The sequence below is a fragment of the Notolabrus celidotus genome, chromosome 15 (genome assembly GCF_009762535.1).
Source record: "Notolabrus celidotus isolate fNotCel1 chromosome 15, fNotCel1.pri, whole genome shotgun sequence".
NCBI lineage: Eukaryota > Metazoa > Chordata > Actinopteri > Labriformes > Labridae > Notolabrus > Notolabrus celidotus.
Window position 1 is genome coordinate 21,627,078 of NC_048286.1, and position 22,239 is coordinate 21,649,316.

The window sequence follows — 22,239 nt, forward strand, 5'->3', positions numbered from 1 at the left end:
ACGATAGCTCTCTTCTAAGTCTTCTTGGCACTTGCCATTAGTTGCCAGGAATGACATTAAGGTGTTAACTTAAATTCGGGAGCAGGACCACGCCTAAACCACACCCTCAATCACCTGATAAGCCTACTTAAATTTAACTAGCCTACTCCAACTGCTCGTCTGTGATTCTTCAACCCACCCTCCCTCACCTTACTCTACTTCACTTAACCTTTTTCCTTATCCTCTCCTACTCAACTTGTGCTTGCTTCTTCTGTGCCCTTGTCCACTTCCAGGTCCAACCTGGGGTCAAGATCAGCTCCGGCAGGATAACGCTGAGACGTAACCCCCATCCTAAGTCTCCTTCTGCTGGGCACACTATGCACAACTTATTAATTAAATGTTCAAACTTATATCCTTGTGTGGCGTGGTCCTTGCTAGTGAATAAAAGTGTAGTGACTTGGATGTAAGTCCCAAGGGTAAGTCCACTTTCAAAGGCTAGATGATGTAAAACACACTACACCTTTAGCCCAAATATAAGACGCAAACTAGTGTCCACAGTTTAGACTTTAACTGCAGTTTTTTTGCACATTTAGCAAGGGAAAAAGCATATGAATGTAGATTAAATGTAGGTTAACATACATAAAAGGATAAAGGATAAAGGTGTTACTAAAATGGTAAAGTCCGGATTCAGTCCATAAAATTTGGAAGAGCAGCAAGGGGATCCCTGTGATCCTGTGATCTTGACACCACAAATAAACAATAAGAAAAACAACAATAAGGGACTTTAAAAATCAAGCAATAGATCAACATCCTCTTCTGTATTGAGCTGTTCGTACATTATATTCCTAATGAAAAGAAGAAATGGGTAACTGGCTTTAGGACTCACAATCCATCCACTTCTTATTGAGAATAAATGCAGATTTGACTCTGGCAGCGGACTATTTCGACCCCTTTGTGAGTGCATAATTTCTCTAGCCAGCTAAAGCCGGAGGCAAAGTGTGATCAATAGCAACCCCCTGAAGGACCATAAATAAACAGAGCCCGCAGGTATAAACGTCAGGCAGGTGGCCGGGTGTGAGTGCCCACAAAGCAGAGGGAGGCAGAACAGCAGGGTGAGCAGCAGCAGCAGCAGCAAAGAATGAGCAAGTGAGCTGGACAGTTTATATAGACTGGCTGATTCGTAACAGTGATGCAGAAAGTGAGTTGACAGATTAGTTGATTCAGAGCGCAGCGTGGCTCCAGCTGTCTGGATAAAGCTCTGCAGGCTTCACTTCACTCTCTGAAATTCTCCAAAAGCAGCATTCAGAGTCTCAGTGCTGTCTGGAGAGGCATTTTGGGAGAGATGTGTCTCATACCTGTTCTGTTACAAATTATAAACAACAAGTCATTTCTCTTTTGTCTCTTTTTCTTTTACTGAAAAAGCATGATAAATACAAAAGAGAGATAGAGGCAACCACATTATTGTGCACGTCTTACTTTATTGATTCCATTACATAACTATTAGTGACAGTCTGAAAGACATTAGGAGGCATACATATATACAGCTGATATCCATTCCATATGCAAAGTAACTGGTCAAGAACCACCAAACATGCTTTGTGTCTTTTCTTCTATCCCACGCAATCATTCAGAGAACTTATAAGGGATCAACCCTTTTTCATTTGTATTATTTCTGCTCTCTTTCCTTCTCTGTGTACAATACATTCCAATTTGTCAGGCTCAACAATGAGAAAAACTTCACCTACAGTCGCAGTATGCATGCGTTCAACACAACTAAACTTGTGTAATCAAAAGATCAACCACCCTGAGATAGATATACAGCCTAGCATTTAGTGATAATACATGATACACTCTTGGGCCTGCCCTTTATTGTACTGTACAAGAATTCACTTGGGCATTCTTGATGGAGAGATAACCGTTTTCATATGCCAAATATAGATAACAGTTTGATGGATGCACCTTTGAAGAAATGTATACATGCTGAAGGGGAAGTTGTATTTGTCCGTTGTGACTCGGAGCCAATCTTAACCGGGTGGGCACTGTCCAGATCAGATACAGCCAGTTTAAGACCTCTTGAAAACCTGATGGGCAACAACTCCTGCGGCTCTCAGCTCCTGAAAACAATAAAAGAGAATCTTAAGTTATAATATGTACAAAAACAGGAATGAAACTCTTAAAAAAGAGAAAAAAAAGAAAGAAAATGACATGATCACATTTCCTAATTGAAAATAAAATGAAGGTCTTTATTTCCCGTAATGCATGCGTAATGTAGGATAATGTATGCTGCATCCTAGAGACAATATATTGAACAGTATATAATGTATGTAGCACTGTAGATAATGTTAATTGCACTGTAAGTAATGTGTTTTGCACAGTAGATAATGTACATTGATTATGCATATTACTCTCTAAGTAATGTAAATTGTATGGTAGAAAATGTCAATTGGAAAGTAGGATAATGCATATTGCACTGTAAATAATTAATTGAAAAGTGGATAATGCATATTGCTCTGTAGTCAATGTATAATACACATTGAATATTGTGTTTTGCACATTAGATTATGCATGCTGCACAGAAGGTAATGTAAATTGCATAGTAGATAATGTATATTGCATAATAGATCATGTATTGAACAGTGGATAATGCATGTTGAATGCTAGAGAAAATGTATTGAACAGAAGATAATGTATATAACACTATAGATATTGTTATTGCACTGTGAATGATGTATATTAAGCTGTAGATAATGTACATTGAATAGTAGATAATGTATGCTGCATCCTAGAGACAGTATATTGAACAGTATATAATGCAGGTAGCACTGTAGATAATGTTAATTGCACCATGAGTAATGTGTTTTGCATAGTAGATAATGTATATTGATTATGCATATTACTTTGTACAAAATGTAAATTGTGTGGTAGAAAATTTGGAAGGTGGGTGAGGTACAGTGCATGGTGGATAATGCATATTACTCTGTAGTTAATGCTTAATACACATTGAATATTGTGTTTTGCACATTAGATTATGCATGCTGCACAGCAGGTAATGTAAATTGCATGGTAGATAATGTATATTGCATAATAAATCATGTATTGAACAGTGGATAATGCATGTTGAATGCTAGAGACAATATATTGAAGAGAAGATAATGTGTGTAACTCTATAGATAATGTTATTGCACTGTGAAATAGCAGATAATTTAAGCTGCATGGCTGTTAATGTTTATTGCACAGTAAATAATGTATACTGCATGGGAGTTGGTGCCAATACCAGTAAAGAATTAATACATCAGGTAGGATAGTATATTGAATGATTGGAACAGTTGATAATGTATCACACATGGTGGAGAATGTATTTGAAAAATAGATTATCTATCATGCATCATAGATTATTCATATCAGTCAAATTATGTTTTATTTGCATCAGAAAATATGGTATTCAAGTTATTTTCTCTTAATAATAGTTTTATGTTTATATGTCTATGTGTGTGTATGTGTTCCTGTTGGCACCTCTTGGTTGCTTGTAAATGAGAACTGGTTCTAAAACATTTTTACCTGGTAAAATAAAGGTCTAAAAATCCTAAAATAACACAGAAAGGAAAGTTGTGAGCCTTTGCAGCAGTAATTACGGGTGGTAGAGCTGAGGATTGGATCCTTTGCTATTAATGAGGATCGGTTAATGGCAAAGGATGGAGGCACTGAATGTACCGCATTACAAATACTTGTTTATATTCTGAAGTTGCAAGTGCACCTCCTTATCCTTCTACACCTGAGTCTTACTGTTTATATTTTGCCACCAGAGGCCGCTGTGGCTCAACATTTAAACCCTCCCCCAGAGCTTTCAATTTATAACTAATTTCAAGGCTGCTGATCAAAACATCTGTTGCCATCATTTTAACAAAATAATTAAGCAGATTATTTCAGCTTTGCTTTCACAGCAGTAATCACAGAGAGGGAAATCTGATAATGCTGAGCTAATGAAAATGGTAATGCATTAGTCATTACTTTAAAGTCTTTTAAGATGCTAATTCTTTCATAATACGCTGCACTGTGAACTTCACCAAGATGTTTCAAAAGAAAGAGTTAATGAAGTCCTTGTTACAGAACTTTAATTGGAATAGTCAAGATAGTAGAGGCTGATGTTGATATGTGCTCAATCACCAGAGGTCTAATGATTACAAGATGAATGAGAAGCAGATCTGGATAGTTTTTCCCCACTCTGCGTATAAAAATCTTTTGAATCATGTAGTAATAATCCGCAAAATGGCCTTCTCTCAGATGGAGAGGTATTTCCTTATGCAGCAATAATACTACATCTTTGGCAGTGCATGAGTCATATCCACATACTTCTTATAACTTTCATAAATAGTTTCTCTGTGTGCATGCACCTCAAAATATTACCACCGCTGCAACTTTCAGGCCAATTTATGAGTCCGTCACAAGTAAAAATATATGCACAGCACATACGGCGCTGAGAGGCGTTCTGGATTTGGACTAAAGTGTTTAAATTGCATCTATTAATATTCTTGTCAGGAGGCCATGTTTTCTCACCAGATGAAGCTCGTCTCCGTCCAGCCAGTGGCTCCAGCCTCTGCCTTCTATCTCCCCCTTCTGCACACACACCAGCTTGTCTCCCTCCCAGGTGATAGTAGTCTGCATGAGGTCAAAGGTTGTGAAGACATGTTATATTATACAGGATGCACCCGGGGAGGATTTATTTAAATTTAACAATCTCTTAAAAGCATGAACCAGCAAACAAGACAGGTCAAGCAACACCACAGATAAGCTGGGATTGTACTTAGTATTCAGAGACACATCTCACATTCAACAAATGTGAGTCTGCCTGTTCTTTCCTGCAATATCTGACATCAGTTTTCACTATTTCAAATTATTAAAAAGTGTGAAAAGTTTGAGGAAACTTTTGTGAGTGGGTGGAAAGTTTGTTATAGTATGGCCAAATCGCAACACAGCATATGCTTGTTATATCCTGGAAGGGTGTCATTTTATAAAACTATAGGTTTTGGTTTGAGAGATGTGTAAATGCAACATGTCCCTTCATTTGCTGGAATGTCACTTTAGCAGTAGAGCGTATATTTGTCAAAGTTCAAAACAGCAATGCAACTTTAATGTAATCCCTCTAAATACATCGGTCCAAATTCTCACCATGCATTTCCTGTCATCGACTCCTGACAGATCCTCCTCAAACTCCTTGCCCACGTGAAAGTCCATGTTGTAGTTCTTGAAGGTGCTGAGGGTCTTGATGATTATGTGGTCCCCATCGTGAGTGATGTCTTTGTCAGGCTTCAGCAGGTTAGCGATTTTCCTGATGGCAACATTTACATCTGTCCAAAGAAAGAGAGAGAAACAGTGGAGGAATGTAAGAAGCAGGGTATTGAGTTGCATTTACTTGCCTTTGTTGCTTGTTCAATCAAGTTTATGCCCAAGTGACTTTATTGTGACTACGAGATGTACAAAAAAAAGTGCTTTCTCTCATTATCATACTGATACAATGTGTGCTATAAAACCATGGCTATTTCTCTGCAATCTTGCTCTACTATGGTGTAGAGATCAGGCTTTTTATGGACTATCAAAGAATTATCCATGTTATAAAGTCAGATCCCTAATTCTAATCCAGACCAAATGATGTCTGCTCCCCTGACCTCAAACTCACCAAGAGCCTTCATGTAGTCCTCAAAGTTGTCATTGGAAATCATTTTCCAATATCCGTTCAGATCAGCAGGCATGATGGCTGTTTCTCAGTTGCTTTCCTTACTTTCCTGTGAATGTAGAGATCCGCTGTGGACGGCTACTGGTGACAGAGTGCAGAAATGGCTCTCCAAAGCCTCAATTTGAATGAAACCAGCTTTAATCGGATTACCTACAGGGTCTCATTCTTTTTATGAGGCAATGTTACTCGCACCTCCCCCCCCCCCTCCTCCGGTTGACACCACGTAACCCCTCAATCCCCTCCACGCTGTCACCACACAATGTATGCTGGGAACATGTGGCATGCATACATAACGCTGGAAACACTTGTGTGCTTGTGTGCTCCTATATGTGGGATTAGGGTGAACACCCTTTCATTATTAAACAACAGAGGTGCACTAACTTAGAGCACCATGTGTGGTAGCTCTAGCCTGGCCTGTTTTATAAAAAGACAACATTTTAACCAAGTCAAAATCAGATTTATGTTATGGATACCAGAGCCATTTATCAGAATATGAATTTGGCTGAGGGAACGCGCACTGTGTGGATAGTAATCACAGTACAAAAGCAGAATCACCTGAGCTTAAAGCCATCCACCTTCAAAAATTAAATGAAGCACAATGGGCCTGTCACATCTTTTGTCTCGCTTAAATAACTCAATTAATTTGATAATCTCTCTTTTTGGGCCAGCTGCAGCCAACCCGCCATCTCCGTCCCTTTACAGACAACTCTAAAGACACACACACTCTCTCTCTAACGCACATGCAGCCTCTTTCAAAGGATGCTAGTTAGTATCACTCACAGCAACGCTTTCAGCCACTGGCCTCAGTGAGAAAACACCTCCTGTAGCTGAGCAACTGTCAGGATTACTTCAAATCCTTGGTGGGGAGAATGCAGGCCTTGCTGAGACTGTGTGTGGATGATAATGGTGAAACTGAAGAGATCCACAATGAAACATTGTCAGGAGGCTGCTGGAGAGCAGAAACACAAAGAAAGAATGTAAAACTGAATTTCGTTTTCTACCATTTAAGCTGTACACATGGGGTACTCTGGTAGAAGCAAACTGCCCAATGAAAATATAATCAAAGATACTTTGTGGAAAAGATCTGCTATTCAGTCACTGGCTGCAGTAAAATTTTTATTCAAATGTGGGGACCTTTTATGGAGCACTTTCAGCAACTTCAGTCAATTTAAAGCTGGAGTAGGACATGTTATTTTGATACATTTTTGTCAATAACTGTAAAAAAGCGATTTATACATCGATAGGGAGTGATACACAAAGTGATTTAACACTGAGATGAGAAATCTCAGTTGTCTGTGTCAGGAGCAGGGGTGCATCTTGCTCGGCTGGAAGTGAAGCTTTCAGCAGAGCGTCTGCCCCCTGGTGGCTGGCTGCAGTATAGGTCAAAAAATCCATCTCCCCGATTCATTTGAATGGGGGAGCAGTCAAACTTTAAGAAATAAACTCACGTCGCACAAATGTTTCTCACATCCGTATGCTGTGGTGATATGTAGTTAGTATTTGACTGTTTTGTGTCCAAGGCCTCTTTTTTCAGAAAAGTCTATTTTTCATTAGTTATTAGATTTTAAAATACAGGGTTTTACTTCCGGGTTTGCTTTGATTGACAGCCGCGGTAGAGGGAAACTTCAAAGGACACACAGCGTCTTGTGGCGCTACGCTGTAGGGCGGAGCTCCTTACAGTGGCTTTCACAGGTTCTGGCTGCACAATGGCTGCGCCGAGGAGTGGGACTTTTTGGCTTCAAAACTGTACAACAGGAAGAGGCGGAGCTTCTGCTGTCCATTTTTATTTACAGTCTATGGTCAGGAGCTAGGCTGCAATAAGTCTGTCCAATAATTTCACACACACAGAGTGCAGTCATTGGATGACCTGCCGGATGACCTGTGACCTGCCGAAAGACACACCTACTGTTTACCGATGTGCGCGCGTGACCCATAGACTGCGGCGTGACCTGAGATCATCTCATAGCAGGCTGTTCACTAACCCTGACAAACATGACAGAGAGAGAGAAACGAACGTTTTTAGCCCCACTTCTACCCTCAAGTTCTGCCGCTATGCAGAGCAAAGAGAAGAACACTGTGATGGAAAAAGCGACGACTAAAAAAACGCTGGATAAAGAGACAAGCACAAGTCAATATTTCGGCTGGTGGCGGTAATGCACCTTGACGTTGTTTGCCAACAGCCAATAAAAACCCAAGGAAGAAGAAGAATATTCGGGCTGCATTTCCGCAACAGCTGAAGGATTTGAAGGGTCTCTAAAGCGACGCCATGGTTGCTGATTTTCTCCGAGACATGTAATGATGTCATTTCATTTGTCTTTGTGTTCATGGTTTTGTTAATTCATGCGACAGCTAGCGATAACTTCAGCTAATGCTAGCAGCCGGCTAACGGCTTGTAACTGTGTTTACAGAGACCTGTATACAATCTGTTAGCTGGTAGCTCTTCTGTTGCTCTGTATCAGCATGAATGGGATGTTGTACAAAGTCTGCATGTTGTCTTTTCTGTGTTTTCATAGCTACTAGAAGGAAACATGGACGCCCATACAGTTAAAACACGGGATGCAGATCCCAATTCCCCCTCTGACCGGTGAGTCCCCCTCTACCGATGAGTCCCCCTCTGACTGGTGAGCCCCCCTCTGACCGGTGAGTCCCTCTCTACCGATGAGTCCCCCTCTGACTGGTGAGCCCCCCTCTGACTGGTGAGCCCCCCTCTGACCGGTGAGCCCCCCTCTGACCGGTGAGCCCCCCTCTGACCGGTTAATTACCCTCTGACCGGTGAGTTTCAGGCCCGATAAGAACTCCATGAACATGAACGTTGCTTTGACCACTGCTTGCATGGAGGCGCAAATACTGCTCTGCATTTTTACAAGGAGCTATTTTTGATTTACGTACACTGAGGGGGGTTTTAGTGTCCGCACTTCCAGCTCCTTACAAAATAAAATCCACTTGTTTGTAAAACCATTCTCTTTCACTTCACGTGATCTGCATGCTAATTTGCAACCTGAGACCACAGCAGGACAGGCAGACACCATACAGACTAAAGAGATGAGAGACAAAAAGTTTGGCTGATAAAAATCCTGTGAATGTTAGCTGCTTCTCTTAAAACTTGGTTTGGTGAAGGAAAGCATAAATAAGTGTTCTACAAAGAATCAAATACACAGAATAACTGTATTAATAATCTGTGGGCACAGTCTCCCTCTCCAAGGAGGGAGAGAGCACATTTTGACTTCACTTACTCAGAAAATATTAGATAATATTCAAGATAACAATAAGAAATATATGTACCATATGTGCCCAATACACACTGCAGTAGGTACTAAGCACACACTAGTGATAGTGGCGTCAACTCCTTGCATGGATAGAAGAAATAACTGCTTACATCCGGGGCTGAAGAGAGGGTTGTTATGATTGAAATCAAATGCACAGTGCTGTGATGTAGGATAATGAGAACCTTTGACTAAACTTCTGATCCTTTCTTCTATGTCAGGTATGGCAAAATGTTTAACAAGAAGTAAAAGAAGTGGAACCTCTACACAAGAAGCTGGATAAGGACTACAAGTACATCACAGACCTCCAGAGTGCAATCCTGCACAGAAAGCTGACAGCAACTTTGAAATCTAAACTATAGCTTTCCCCTCACACTTTGTAAGGGTAACACTTGTTTTGTTATAAACCCATCATGTAAAAGCCTACAAGAAAAATACTGGAGGAGCTGAATATTTTTAATTTGACATGAAAAACACAAAAAGTCCTCTCACCTCAAGTTCAGCTGTCTTACTCCAGAGAAGACTATGTAGGTGAGCCCTGATCCTAATTCTGGAAATGTCCATCATACCCCAGTTTGAGAGACAGTGCCCTACGGTGGTGAGATATAACGAGTATGCCAACCAACCCGTTTGACAACCAACCCCGTTCTCTCCTATTATCATAAAAAATATGAAAATGTTGTCAACAATAGAAACATTCTTGTATGTCTTTTCGTTTTAGTGAGATTTGGTTTGTCTAGGTTAGTAACACTCTGTCTGGTTTACACTTTTCAGACAGCTGCAAGAGAAAAACACTCATCAGACAAAAATACACCAAATATGGAGGTTTTTATTTCAACTTTTTCTCAGCAATATATATGAAAACTAGAGAGGATGAAAACGTTATCAAAGAACAGTTTTTTCATACGCTGGCACAACGATGAGGCTCAGGATCTGCAACTTTTGATGTGTATGATTCAAAATAAACCACTTCACGGCATAGAGGTGTTCTACTGGAAACAGGTGAAAACACATTTAGGCAAAGAGTTGTTTCTTTCTAGATGTTTGCAGATTGTGCAAACTATTTCTCTCACTGCAGAAGTGCACAGAGCTCCCTGTGAGGGAATTCTCACTCCAAGGCCTCTAATGGCCAGCCTTCCATCTCTCAGTCATCCAAACTCTTCACAGGCTGTTGTGCCTGCTTGACGAGCGGCCTCAGAACCGTGCCCTGATTTTTCCTCTCGCTGTCCTCTGTGTAGAGGTTGTGCTGGTGAATATAATCCATCACAGAGTCCGGGATCAAGTATTTCACGCTGTGACCGCGTCTCAGAGCTCGCCGAACCTCAGTGGCGCTGGTTTCATTCCTCACCCACTCCCTCACCAGGAAAATGTTTTGACTGTGGCGGGAGAGGGTGTCTGACTCGTGCACGGCTCGCTCAGGTTGAAGCCCCCCTCGACTGACGCTGACAAGACCGAACCGCCCGACGACCTCCTCCACATGGTCGTCCCGCCACAGGTCTGGAATCTTAAAGGTGTCAAGGAAATCGGCTCCACACAGGAGCTTCAGCTGGGGACGTGGGCCTGGGGAGAGAGGAAGATTGTGCAAGTCTTCTTTTAAATAATATACCACAAAAAAAAAAAAAAAATCAATCAATCAATCAATCAGTCAGTCAATCTTTATTTGAATCGTGCCAAATTACAACAAACATTATCTCAAGATGCTTTTACAAACATAGCAGGTCTAGACCATACTCTATGTTAAATTATTAACAAAGACCCCACATCAAGACAGGATCCAGTCCCCTCTTACAGACAGGACTTGATGTTATCTCATCTTAACCCTCCTGTTATGTTCGTTTCTTTGGAACAGCAATAATGTTCCTGGGTCGGTTTGACCCGGGGCATATTAAATTATCCAAAAGTGTCAGAATCCCAATACACATTTTTTTAAATCCAATTTTTTAGCTCCATTACTAACCATTTAAATCAAGATGTAGTCCATTGGTGTTCTTTAATTCTCACAGATCATGGCTCAATGAGGATAACTCGCTCGTTTTTCATGTTAAAACTTTTTTAATGTACATTGGAAAGTCCTAAATATAAATACAATAGTTTTACATGACATAGATTTTTGTTTTCTTTATTTTGAATTTAGATTTTTTTATGAAGTGATGATGATAAATTAACATGACACCTCTTCTGTCACATGCTGCCCAGATTTTTACGCTGCATTTAGCTGGTTTGGAAGGCATATATTGCTTAAAATAGACTTTAAAAAAGGGTCAATTTGACCCACAACATACCAGGAGGGTTAATCAACCATGAGCATTGCACCTCCTAGGATTTAGCTAGTTAGTTTGGCAAGGTAAAACTTCCTTTTAACAGGCAGAAACCTCGAGCAGAACCAGACTCATGTTCGACAGCCATCTCCCTTGACTGCTAAAACCACTGCATTATTTATGATATACACAGACTACATAAAAACAGGTAAAGATGTCTGTTATTTCAATATGTCTAATGCTCAGTGAAAAGTTGATACGCAGCTGGAGGCTGAAATCTTGCTTCTTGTGAGTCATTTTGAGTTTAAAAATGCCCATCATTAATAATTCTCCTTTTAGATTGTTTACAATGCCAGCTGCTGTAAATAAAGTTTCACACAAACAACAACCCAAAACAAAGGGCTCGCCTCAATTCAGATACCTGACTCCTTTTTTTCCTCTTCAAAGGAATCCAATAATCACTCACCTTTACTATTTTCACCTCTCTGTAATACCTTTCAATTCCTGGTATTTCAATTCACATTTTGTGACTTTTTTCTGAGTGATTAAGATTGCTAAGAGTGACATAATCCTCAAGTGGCATTACTTTTAAAAACAGTCCAAAGATGTTTGCCAACTGGCACATCCACGAGCAAAAGGAGGCAATCCAAGAGTGCCTGTAATGTTGTGGAGAAAATTCAAAACACTGGAGGCAATGATGATGTTAACATAAAGGGAAGAAAAAGAGCATGTTTTGGGTTTAGACTTGGCAACAGGAGTAAAAAATGACTTCCTAGTTTTGAATAATTACCTAAGTTAGATACTGATGGGACGCTGGAGGCTATAGCAAATTATAAAAACAGCCATTACCTGAGTAGTTCCACTCTTCTTTTAAAAATGAACTCAGAATAATGTTTTGAATATAAAAAATAGCTTTAAATGGAAACAGCCAACCGATGTAATATAGCCTAAAACCTTGAAGAATATCCATTTCATATCTGATAGATTTTACAGCTAATTCTGTCCACAACTCTATTGATTGAGCATACTGATTCTTCAGTTACACCAGGGGTTCCCAAACTTTTCAGCCAGCGACCCTCAAAATATAGGTGCCAAAGACTCGCAACCCTTACTGTCCCTCAAAGTGATAAAACATTGCTTCATATTTCATTTAGCTGGTCTGCAGTAAATGAGCATGTGGCTGTGTTTCCTGTGCTTTTTAGAATGAACCTGCTGCTACTGATGCTTTTGTTTATCAACTTTTAACTAACCCTAACCTCAGGAGTTCTCTGTGCACAAAGAAAGGCAAAAAAACTAATGAACAATTATCATTTGGAAGTTTAATTCCAAATGTAACTACTGTTTTTGTCGATATTTTTACAATCATGGTTAAAATATGACATTTGAAATCATTAAAAAAAAATTCTGGAGGACATCTTGCCACCCCCCAATAGTGTACCGCAACCCCCAATGGGTCCCAACCATAGAATGTATAAATATGGAAGTAGTATCCGTGACATCACCCATCTGTTTCTGAAGCGCTGTTTTGAGGCCAATCGGCCAAGCGATTGTGACGTTAAGAAGCGGGCTTTGAGCCTCCTAGCCAACAGCTACAGTGTTCCCGACTATCAATCAAGTCAGCTGTGCCTCTCATTGGAAGACTACTAATTTCAATATCTTCGAAATTACCGCGTTAGAAAAAAATTCATCCCCCTGTACAGTGTGTACCGATCGAGACATGAGCTATCCAGACTACACTCGTCTTTTGTACCAGACTGTAAACATGTTAGGCTAACACTGATGGTCCCTCACTACATAGCAGCCTCTACCATCAGTGAGTGAATGGGTATGAATGGGTGAACGTGACGAGTAGTGTAAAAGCGCTTTGAGTGGTCAGACAGACTAGAAAAGCGCTATATAAGTACAAGTCCATTTACCATTTACCATATACCATGTTTATTTCTGCTGTAAAGATTGGCTTTTTTGAATTGGTGTGTTTGTGGTTTCCAGTATTTCTGGAACCAGCCTCAAGTGGATCCTCGATGAACTGCAGTTTTTAAAACTTCCGCATTGGACTCATATTTTTAGACCGGAGGTTGCCGCTTGGTACCGACCCACACTTCGGGAACCCCTGAGTTACACAACTACCACAGTGCTGCTATAACAAGGTATTGAACACACAAACTCACTCTCACTCACACACACACACACACACACACACACACACACACACACACACACACACACACACACACACACACACACACACACACACACACACACACACACACACACACACAAGCACACTTAATTAAACACAGTCTTAAAAGTACTAAAACCATCCCTAATACTCTTAAACCACAGTTCGCCAGAGCAACAAAGCAGTGTTAATCTCTTACTCTGCTCGTGTTAGACATAAGCATTATATGCAGAATAAATGCAAATCCTTCACCCCAACTCTCAAAAAAACCCACTATTATGTAGGCTTTAACCCCCCCCCCTAAAAAAAGTGCTAAGTCACAGCAAGGAATCTTTAGAGTTGTACTTTGGCACAGTAATGCTAACATTGGCATGCTTACATTTATATATTTATGTGGTCAAAGGGTTTACAAGCTGATCTTAACTTCACAACATTAAGAGGTTCTTACTTAAGAGGGGATTGGCATTGCCGTTGAAGTCACCTTGCATTCCTGTGCTGCATTTGTACTTGTTTAGAACTCGTCCATAATGATACCTGACAACAAACAGAAGACAGAACAGTGAGTGAGACGGTGAATTTACTATCCTAATTTCATAAGTTACACACAATTTCCATCATTTTGTGATCTGATTTGGAGTATTTTTTCCAACTACTTTACTTTGATGAAACTAGCTGTTGAAGTTAGGGTTGCAAAATTCCAGGAATTTTCAAAGTTGGAAACTTCCCATGGGAATTAACGGGAATTTATGGGAATAAACAGGAATTTACTAAATTGAAGGTTGGCTCTTAATAGGGAACTTAAATAAAGTTGGGGAAAATATATTTTAGCATAATCCTGACTAAAACAACCAGATTTCATGCAAGTACGGTTGAATATCTATGCTATTCTTCAATCAAATGCACATAGCAAACTGCTTACTGCAGGGCTATTGAGACCACGCCCCCTACATGCACTTTTTAACATTTGAATGGGACTTTTTTGGGATTGCATTTTTGTTAATTTTTGAATGGATTGGGTCGGAGGGATGATTAATATTTTACTCAACATTCATGTTTTTGTTCTTCAATGAAAGAATTGATAGTTCAATAAAATATTTAACACTTCATAAAGTTCTACTTACAAATAAATCTGTTTTAATTGTATTATTTTGGATGGATGTCTGCTTATAACTAAACAAATATTTATGCTTGGATATGATACCTTTCCATCAAATTACCCTCAATTCCCTTAAATTCCCATAATTTTGAATTTAGAATATTTCCAAAATTCCCCAACTTAACTTCCCATGGAAACTTTCTGGAAATTTACCGGAAATTTTCCACCTTTTTGCAACCCTAGTTTCACTACATAATGCAGATTAGTACTTCAAGGTGTTCAAGGTTGCATTATTCATCTTTCTCTTTTAATGGATGTTCACAGTCAAATTTCTCAATCTGAACATTAAGTTAGTAAAACTTCCTCAAACTGAACAGAAAAAGTCCACCATAAGTATCAGGAAGTCACAGAGAACTATGTAAGAGAAGAATGAATAACGCTGCTGTTTTCAACTAAAGCTTCTTAAAGATGCAAATCCATTTGCATGTGTGCGTGTGTATTATGGAGTGCGGTAGCATGTGGCACGGCCTGCTCATTGTCCCCAGACAACAGGCTGTTTCATGCCTTGATCAGCATATCGCACAAATGTGGGGCCTGGGTGAGGACGGGGAGGGGGGGTGGCACTCCTGAAGGGATTGCTCAGCAGTGTGCAGGAAGAAGTAGAGGGAATATAATGATAGAATTCAAATGAAGCAAGGGTAAGAGACCTTTATAAAATAAGCCCAAAATGTCAAACTTCATGCAGCATGTTTGTGCGATAGATGATAAAATTCCCTCAGGCCGAACTCTTGATGAAATTTAGGTGTGAATAAATTTCATATTGCTGCACAGTAAGCTTCTGCAATATTAAGATACCCACATATTAATCACATCACCTCTGCAGCCTCTGTTACCTCATATTTATCTGCCCAGACAGCCTTTTTGCAAATCAACCATTCCCACTCGGCCAATGAGTTTAGCGGCTCGTGCCCCTTACTTCACCTCATAAAAACCAGACCTGACATGGGTCCAGTCTGGTCTGCCAGCCCACAAGAGATCAAATCCTGTAATTGAGACTCAGGGAACCTGGCAACACTCTGTTAAATAATTGGCTGGAGTTGGCACACAGCGGGGCGGGTGGAGGAGTAGCCAAGGAGAGCACATCTCCCAGAACTCTGCTGGTGCTGCTTTAAAACTAGGACGTGTCAGGAGAGAAGACATACTCCTCTTATAGGCCGATATTCTCCTACTATGACCAAACTTTGCTGTTTAAAGAAGCAACTTTAGTTCTAACGCTGCTCCGAACAAGTCTCATACCTCATGGTGACCACAGTCTCGGTCCAGTCTGGCTGTTGGCTCTCCCATTCATCAACTGTGACCCAGTTTGAGCTCTGCAGTGCCAGCTTCGCCATAGCGACTCTGTGCTGAGCCAGAACCAGGCCTTGCTTTCCATAACCGTCACTCACTGGAGACACGATGCCACCCACCACCTGGTACTGGCCTGAGGGGAGAGAGGATCAAAACAGTTTTTCTGGGTCATGTCAGTCGATACAGACATGGAATACAAATCAGTAGATAGAGTCATCTCGGAGAAATACTGATGTTCATATAACGAGTGCTTCTACAGATCTAACATTTGAGGGCTTAAAAAGAGTGATGTAGGTGCTCAACAACAACATAATTACGTTAAAGTCATGGCGTGTAATTCATTTTAACGGTTAAGAAACAGCTTTAATCAATCTGTATAATTGACGTACACTTTCAGAGGAAAATCCAGGAGTAAATTTGAGTAGCAACATATGAAGAAACGTTTCCTGACCACCCTGTAATCAGTCAGCTTACGTGTTATAGGTGAGGGGTCAAAGAAAACTTTAAGAGCATTATTTGTGTTCCTGCCCACTTAAATGGTGCTCTGTTCATGCGTCCATAAAGCATCTTAAGAGAGAGATGACTCAGTAGCGGTATAATTATGTCGCTATGAACATGTGAGCGAGGCCAGCTCTCTTATTAGGAACAGCTTTAAGAGTAAGTTGGCTGGGTTTATGTTAGGGGCCTGTGGGGTCGTTACATGGGACCACTGGCCACACATGTCATGACATGCAACTCAGGTTGAATGAGCTTTTTGTTCAGACTGGAAGAGAACCCAACAAGTGCAGATGAGGTCTGCAGCGTTAGAAATATGAAGCCACCAGGGGTCTAGGACTCCAAAAGCCTATTACAGAGCTGGAAGACCCCATTAGCATTCATTTTGAAGGGTGTTTATGGCAGCCTGGCATATTTGAGCACAAATTATATTTTTTTCCGGCATTTGTATTAAACTCACTTTGGAGATGGGGCACTGGTGGTCTAGCCGTCTAAGCGCCCCACATACAGAGGCTACAGTCCTTGTCGCATGGGTCGCCGGTTCGATTCCCGATAAATAAAGGCAAAAAGCCCCAAAAAACATAACTTAAAATAAATAATAAAAAAAACTTTACTTTGGATACACTACCAGTCAAAAGTTTGGAAACACCTTCTCATTCAATGTTTTTTATTTATCTAAATTATTTGAAACACTGTAGATTAATACTGAAGGCATCACAGCTATGAAAGATCACATATGGAATTATTTAATGAACAAAAAAGTGTTAAACAAACCAGAATATGTTTTATATTTTAGATTCTGTAAAGTACACCCCTTTTGCCTTGATGACAGCTTTGCACACTCTTGTTGTAGGAGCCATGAAGGATTTAACTGTTTATTGTATCTTATTTTTGAGGTTGATAGGTAGGTAGTTTATTGTTTGTATATTTTTTGTTGTTTGTTTACGATATGGTTTATTGTGGGGTCAGTTAATTAGGTTATTTACGGGTCATGTGAAAAAAATCTTACCAAAACATCGAAATTTTAAAAAACCCTTTAATTTCTGTATCAGAGTCCCCCTTCAAAAACATATGAGCGGTGAAACATTTTTTTTTCTCAAGTATTTCTATATCTGGGTCTAACAGGGTTAAGGGCGGGGATATTCAGTTCACTTAGGCCACCTGTTTTTCTTTTGTTTGGAGGTAGAGAGAGTGGGTGAGCTGGGTCTCCGTCCTTTTTGTTGACCGCTTATTATCGCTTATTTTCGCTATTTTCTTTTGTGCACTTCATCATGAATTGATTATCTAAAAGGTTAAACTAACTTTTTTGTGCATTAGTGATTTTTGCTTTTAGCGCGTCCAACACTTCACTAGGCCCAACCTCAGCCTCTCAGCGGCTTTTGGCTCTTCGTAGTCGCTACACTTGGTATTCTCTCATTCAACTTCATGAAGTCATCTCCTGCAATGGTTTGAATTAAGGTGACAAGGTGAGCCTTGTCAAGAGTTCATTAGTGGAATGACTTGCCTTCTTAATGTGTTTGAGACCATCAGTTGTGTTGTTCAGAGGTAGGGTTAGTACACAATGGATCGCGTTATATGACTACTGTTGAAATCCATATAATAGCAAAACAATATTATTTTATATGTTTGATGTCTTCAGTATTAATCTACAATGCTGAAAATAAAAAAAATTAATAATTGCACGAGAAGGTGTGTCCAAAATTTTGACGGATAGTATGTAAATAACTGCATCACAAGTTTCCTAAATTGAAACTTTCTCCTCCAGCTTCTCTCTATAAACCTTGTTTGTCTGTTGTTCAGTGCTGTTTGGGTTAGAGACTGTAGGTTTATCAGGTTAATCACAGTTTGATGAAAGATGTAAAGCCAAACCATACATCTGTAGAATATATTAAAAAAAGAATGAGCTGTCGAAAAAGCTCAGCAGAGCTGCAAAGTTGAGTCATAACTTTCTGTAGGTTGATCTCTATAAGCGACTTCCTTCTCTCCTCCTGCACACATTTTCCTCTGAGTCACTGTTAATTGAAAGTTAATGAATTGAGTGCTCATTATCCAGAAGCTTTTACAGAAGGAGCCTAAACCTCCAACAAGGTGTCTTCAAATTAAACACACAAGCAAAGCAGAAACTGTCTGTGAGGTCTGGATCGGACCTGTGCTGTGCATGTGGTCTCTGGCCAGCTCAAACAGCCTCATGTGCTGGTTGGTGATGGGATTGAAGGAGCCGCAGGCTAGCAGAACTAGTGGAACACGGTGAGTGGCCATCTTGGATTACCCACCCACACCACTGTTGAAGAACCTTGGAGGAAAACAGATGAAATAGAGTTGTTAAATTTGTGGGAGTCAGAAAAAAATAAGTAGCCCGGAAGAAGGTAGCAAGTAAAGACATTCCCTTCTAAACTTTACACAAATGTTTATGTCTTTATTTATTGGAAAGTCTGCACTCACAAATAATTTCACCAGGGTATGTCTGTGTTGCATTAACCAAAACAAACTATTTGTCATTTGATGGTAAGGTTTATTACCTATACCATTTCCAGTGTATGAGTTTCGCGTCTCTGCCCATTTACTTGGGGCAGTTAGAAACAACAGAATGAAAAATATAGGGGGCACGGGTGCGGCTCAGTGGTCTTTGGTTGCCCCTCCATTGGAAGATTGGGGGTTCGATCTTACATCCCGCTGTCCACATGTTGAAATGTCCTCAGGCAAGATTGAAACACTGCCTGGTGGCTGTGCCAGCAGTGTGGGAATGGGATGAATCAATACTGATCGACGCTTTACATAGCAGCCTCTGCCATCAGTAAATGAACTAGGTGTGAATGTGACATGTAATTTAAAGTGTGTTAAGTGGGGAGATAATCTCCCCCAAACTTTAAGATATTCCACAATTTGTACCCCTAGAGAAACTGACTGCAGAAAGACAAAACAGAGGACACATCTTTCAAGACCTCTGGTATTCGCTCCTCTCCAGCCTTTGGGAAGGTTTCTAGAGGAAGCACATAGTGGTGGATATGGATATGGTGGTATATAGATACGCATTGGTCTGTGGACTTATAGTGCTATGTTGCTGTCTTTGTCTTGTCAAATGTTGTTGTGAAGGTCTGTACATGTGCTGCCTCACTTTAGAAAAAATAAGGAAAGGAGGAAAAACAAAAATGTTTGTATTAAAAGGGGCAGTACATGCAATTCTTCTTGAAAAAGGACTAAAGAAATATTAAAATATTAAAATACACATATATGTTGATGAAATTATTGACGTTGTTGCAGTGAGGCATCATTTGAGTTGTGAACGAACAATGTGTGTTATTTTTATTTTCTATCAGCTTACTTTTATTTGAAGAGCGCTTGTTTGTATGTGTTGACTGTCCTGTTTTATTTTGTTTAAATTTTTTTTATTTATCTATTTGTCTTTTTGTTTCATTTGTTCGTTTGTTATGGTGAATAATATATATGTATAATGGAAAAGCTAAATAAAAAATTAAACAGAGAAAGCGCTATATTTCTACAGTCCTTTTGAATAACTTTACTATGGCATTTGTTACTGAGCTTTTAGTTTATTTTTGACAAATTTTCCTGTTTAATGACTGATCCGAGTATTTCTTATAGATATAGCATCACACTATGGCTCATCTACAACATACACTACCAGTCAAAAGTTTGGACACACCTTCACATTCAATGGTTTTTATTTATTTTACTTATTTTCAACATTGTGGATTAATACTGAAGATATCAAAACTATGAAATAATCTGATTTTGCCATAATCTGGATTACAACAGTAGTCAAATAGGGCTATCCATTGTGTACTAACCCTACCTCTGAACAACACAACTGATGGTCTCAAACACATTAAGAAGGCAAGTCATTTTACAAATGAACTCTTGACAAGGCTCATGTTAATTAGAAACCATTCCAGGAGACCACTTCATGAAGCAGACTGAGAAAATACCAAGAGTGTGCAAAGCTGTCACGAAGGAAAAAGGGGGCTACTCTACAGAATCTAAAATATAAAACAGATTCTGGTTTGTTTAACACTTATTTTAAATTAACTAATTCCATATATGTTCTTTCATATTTTTGATGGATTTGGTATTATTTTACAGTGTTTCAAATAATTAAAATAAATACAAACCCTTGAATGAGAAGGTGTTTCCAAACTTTTGACTGGTAGTGTACATGAATTCTGTGAGTTAAGATAAAAAGGCACAAAAATCCAGTCCTGTGGAAAACAATAAATAAATACAAGTCATGTTGTTTTGATCTCATTTGGCAACATAGCAAATACGCCATTTAAGCATCTACTGTCATTTATTTTTCAAACAGATATCAGTTCCTGTAGTCCTGTGCAAATGCAACCTAATGTTAATGGAGACAGGTGCATGCTAAGTGCACGACACAGGACACACGCCTTTTCCTCTTACAAAACCAGCCCATAAGTTGAATACTGTGAGATGTAGAAACTATGAGAAGCTTACTAGTTATACTGATTGTACTACACAGCATGTTGGTAAGAGGAAAGCACCAACATACCATCAGTGTCTGCCAACGAAGCCATGACATTGAATAAACGGCTACAGTAATTAGCTTAACACCTCAACTACGGAAAGAGGAAAACACGCACGCCGAATCATTTAACATTCAAACAAACAGTTGTGTAGGACGTTGAAATGGTTAAGTTATTAGGCACAACACATTTGAAAGTAGGAATATCAATGAATTTGATTACCTCCTTTTCACATTGTTGCTGTTTGGTAACGGTGTTACACTCTTTACAGTCCTCCGTTCTGAAGACTTCGATGGTTCCGCCAAGAAAAACTGGCGTAACTGCGACACCTGGTGGACGAAGCTTATTGAAAGCAAAGCGAAGGAGCTGTCCATGGTACTGGAATACTCTGGACGTGCAGCTGTTAAGTTTCTCTAGTCACACAGCCAAAGTAGATGCTCAGTTGTTGCCATACTTATGGAACCTGTTTGAGATATTTTCACACTGACTTTAGTCTCACTTGTCCTCGTGCCTCTGTGGCTGAGAACAGTTTCTTCTCAGAAAAAACACTGACCTTTACAGAACTAAAGCATCAAACATCTACGTGCACCTGATAACCTTTCAGGCCAGTGTTGTTAACTGCTTGTCAGACGAATAGGGGAAGCTTTGTCTATCACTAATTGACTGTCTGTAGTGAAGCCAGCCAAAAATAACAAAATGGGTGTACAGGCAGCAGATGTTTTTTCTTATAACTCTGCTTTGTCACAGTGGTGAAATAATAACTTGAGGTTCAAGTAAGTGCAATGACATTTCATGGATGAAATGCAACACAGTTAATGTTTAATGAGCAAAGCTGTTTCTATGGGAATGCACATACTTTAATATCAAATATAATCACAAAGAAATGAGAGTGAGTGACTGAGTAAGTTTGTAAAGCTTTATTTCCACAGCACTCTTTAAAACAGTGACTAACAGGAACAAAACAAAAAGACTAATTGGAAAAATTAAATCAGAACATCTAACAAATCAAAACCAAATGAAACAGGACTGCTATAGAGGTCTGTTCTCATGCCCCCCTTAATTTGTCTACAATTAACAGTTACATATTCTGACTTCTTTGGGCTACATTGTTGTTTTGAGAGTTTAGTCATACCTCAAGCTTAATTAATTTGTGGTGCCATACTTCAATAAGTGCATAGAGAAAGATGTAGTGTCTTTGGATAAAGGTGTGTCTCCTGAAGATTGTTCTGGGAGTTTAACTACTTTAACATAATATTAGTTTTAATTTGGTCTATTCATATGAAATTTACATTTTCATGTTCACATGGTTGACTGAATCGTGGTTAGTATTCGTTTCCTTGAAGCTAATTCTGTGAAACTTTGCAAAATTAAGTTCTTGTAACAGTGAAAGCC

The 22,239-nt window shown here is 39.5% G+C and overlaps 2 protein-coding genes across 5 annotated transcripts; both read right to left on the reverse strand.

The window, feature by feature from the left end:
• Nucleotides 1–1,464: 1,464 nt before the first annotated feature.
• rbp1.1 (retinol binding protein 1, cellular, tandem duplicate 1) lies at nucleotides 1,465–6,629 on the reverse strand. Of its 2 annotated transcripts, XM_034703474.1 has the most exons (5): nucleotides 6,491–6,629; nucleotides 5,654–5,759; nucleotides 5,146–5,324; nucleotides 4,534–4,635; nucleotides 1,465–2,093 (listed from the first exon to the last, which is right to left on the reverse strand). In XM_034703474.1, the coding sequence occupies exons 2-5, from the start codon at nucleotides 5,724–5,726 to the stop codon at nucleotides 2,043–2,045; spliced, it is 405 nt and encodes a 134-aa protein (XP_034559365.1). In that variant the 5' UTR covers nucleotides 5,727–5,759; nucleotides 6,491–6,629; the 3' UTR covers nucleotides 1,465–2,042. The 2 variants fall into 2 exon arrangements, with proteins under 2 accessions (XP_034559365.1, XP_034559366.1); XM_034703475.1 differs by lacking the exon at nucleotides 6,491–6,629 and having other exon boundaries at nucleotides 5,654–5,781.
• Nucleotides 6,630–9,782: 3,153 nt separating this feature from the next.
• On the reverse strand, nucleotides 9,783–21,177 carry nmnat3 (nicotinamide nucleotide adenylyltransferase 3). 3 transcript variants are annotated; one of them, XM_034703470.1, is made up of 6 exons: nucleotides 21,070–21,135; nucleotides 20,476–20,562; nucleotides 18,496–18,641; nucleotides 15,803–15,986; nucleotides 13,859–13,944; nucleotides 9,783–10,533 (listed from the first exon to the last, which is right to left on the reverse strand). In XM_034703470.1, the coding sequence occupies exons 3-6, from the start codon at nucleotides 18,605–18,607 to the stop codon at nucleotides 10,118–10,120; spliced, it is 798 nt and encodes a 265-aa protein (XP_034559361.1). In that variant the 5' UTR covers nucleotides 18,608–18,641; nucleotides 20,476–20,562; nucleotides 21,070–21,135; the 3' UTR covers nucleotides 9,783–10,117. The 3 variants fall into 3 exon arrangements, with proteins under 3 accessions (XP_034559361.1, XP_034559362.1, XP_034559360.1); XM_034703471.1 differs by lacking the exon at nucleotides 20,476–20,562 and having other exon boundaries at nucleotides 13,892–13,944; nucleotides 21,070–21,177; XM_034703469.1 differs by lacking the exon at nucleotides 20,476–20,562 and having other exon boundaries at nucleotides 21,070–21,177.
• Between the last annotated feature and the right edge of the window lie 1,062 nt (nucleotides 21,178–22,239).

Coding starts and splice junctions, on each gene's coding strand:
- rbp1.1 (XM_034703474.1), bottom strand. CDS start 5,726: ATGCCTGCTGATCTGAACGGATATTGGAAAATGATTTCCAATGACAAC. Junction 5,325..5,653: donor GGACTACATGAAGGCTCTTG/GTGAGTTTGAGG, acceptor TTCTTTGGACAG/ATGTAAATGTTGCCATCAGG. Junction 2,094..4,533: donor ACGGAGACGAGCTTCATCTG/GTGAGAAAACAT, acceptor TATTGTTTTCAG/GAGCTGAGAGCCGCAGGAGT.
- nmnat3 (XM_034703469.1), bottom strand. CDS start 18,607: ATGGCCACTCACCGTGTTCCACTAGTTCTGCTAGCCTGCGGCTCCTTC. Junction 15,987..18,495: donor AGACCACATGCACAGCACAG/GTCCGATCCAGA, acceptor CTCTCCCCTCAG/GCCAGTACCAGGTGGTGGGT. Junction 13,945..15,802: donor GAGACTGTGGTCACCATGAG/GTATGAGACTTG, acceptor GTTTGTTGTCAG/GTATCATTATGGACGAGTTC.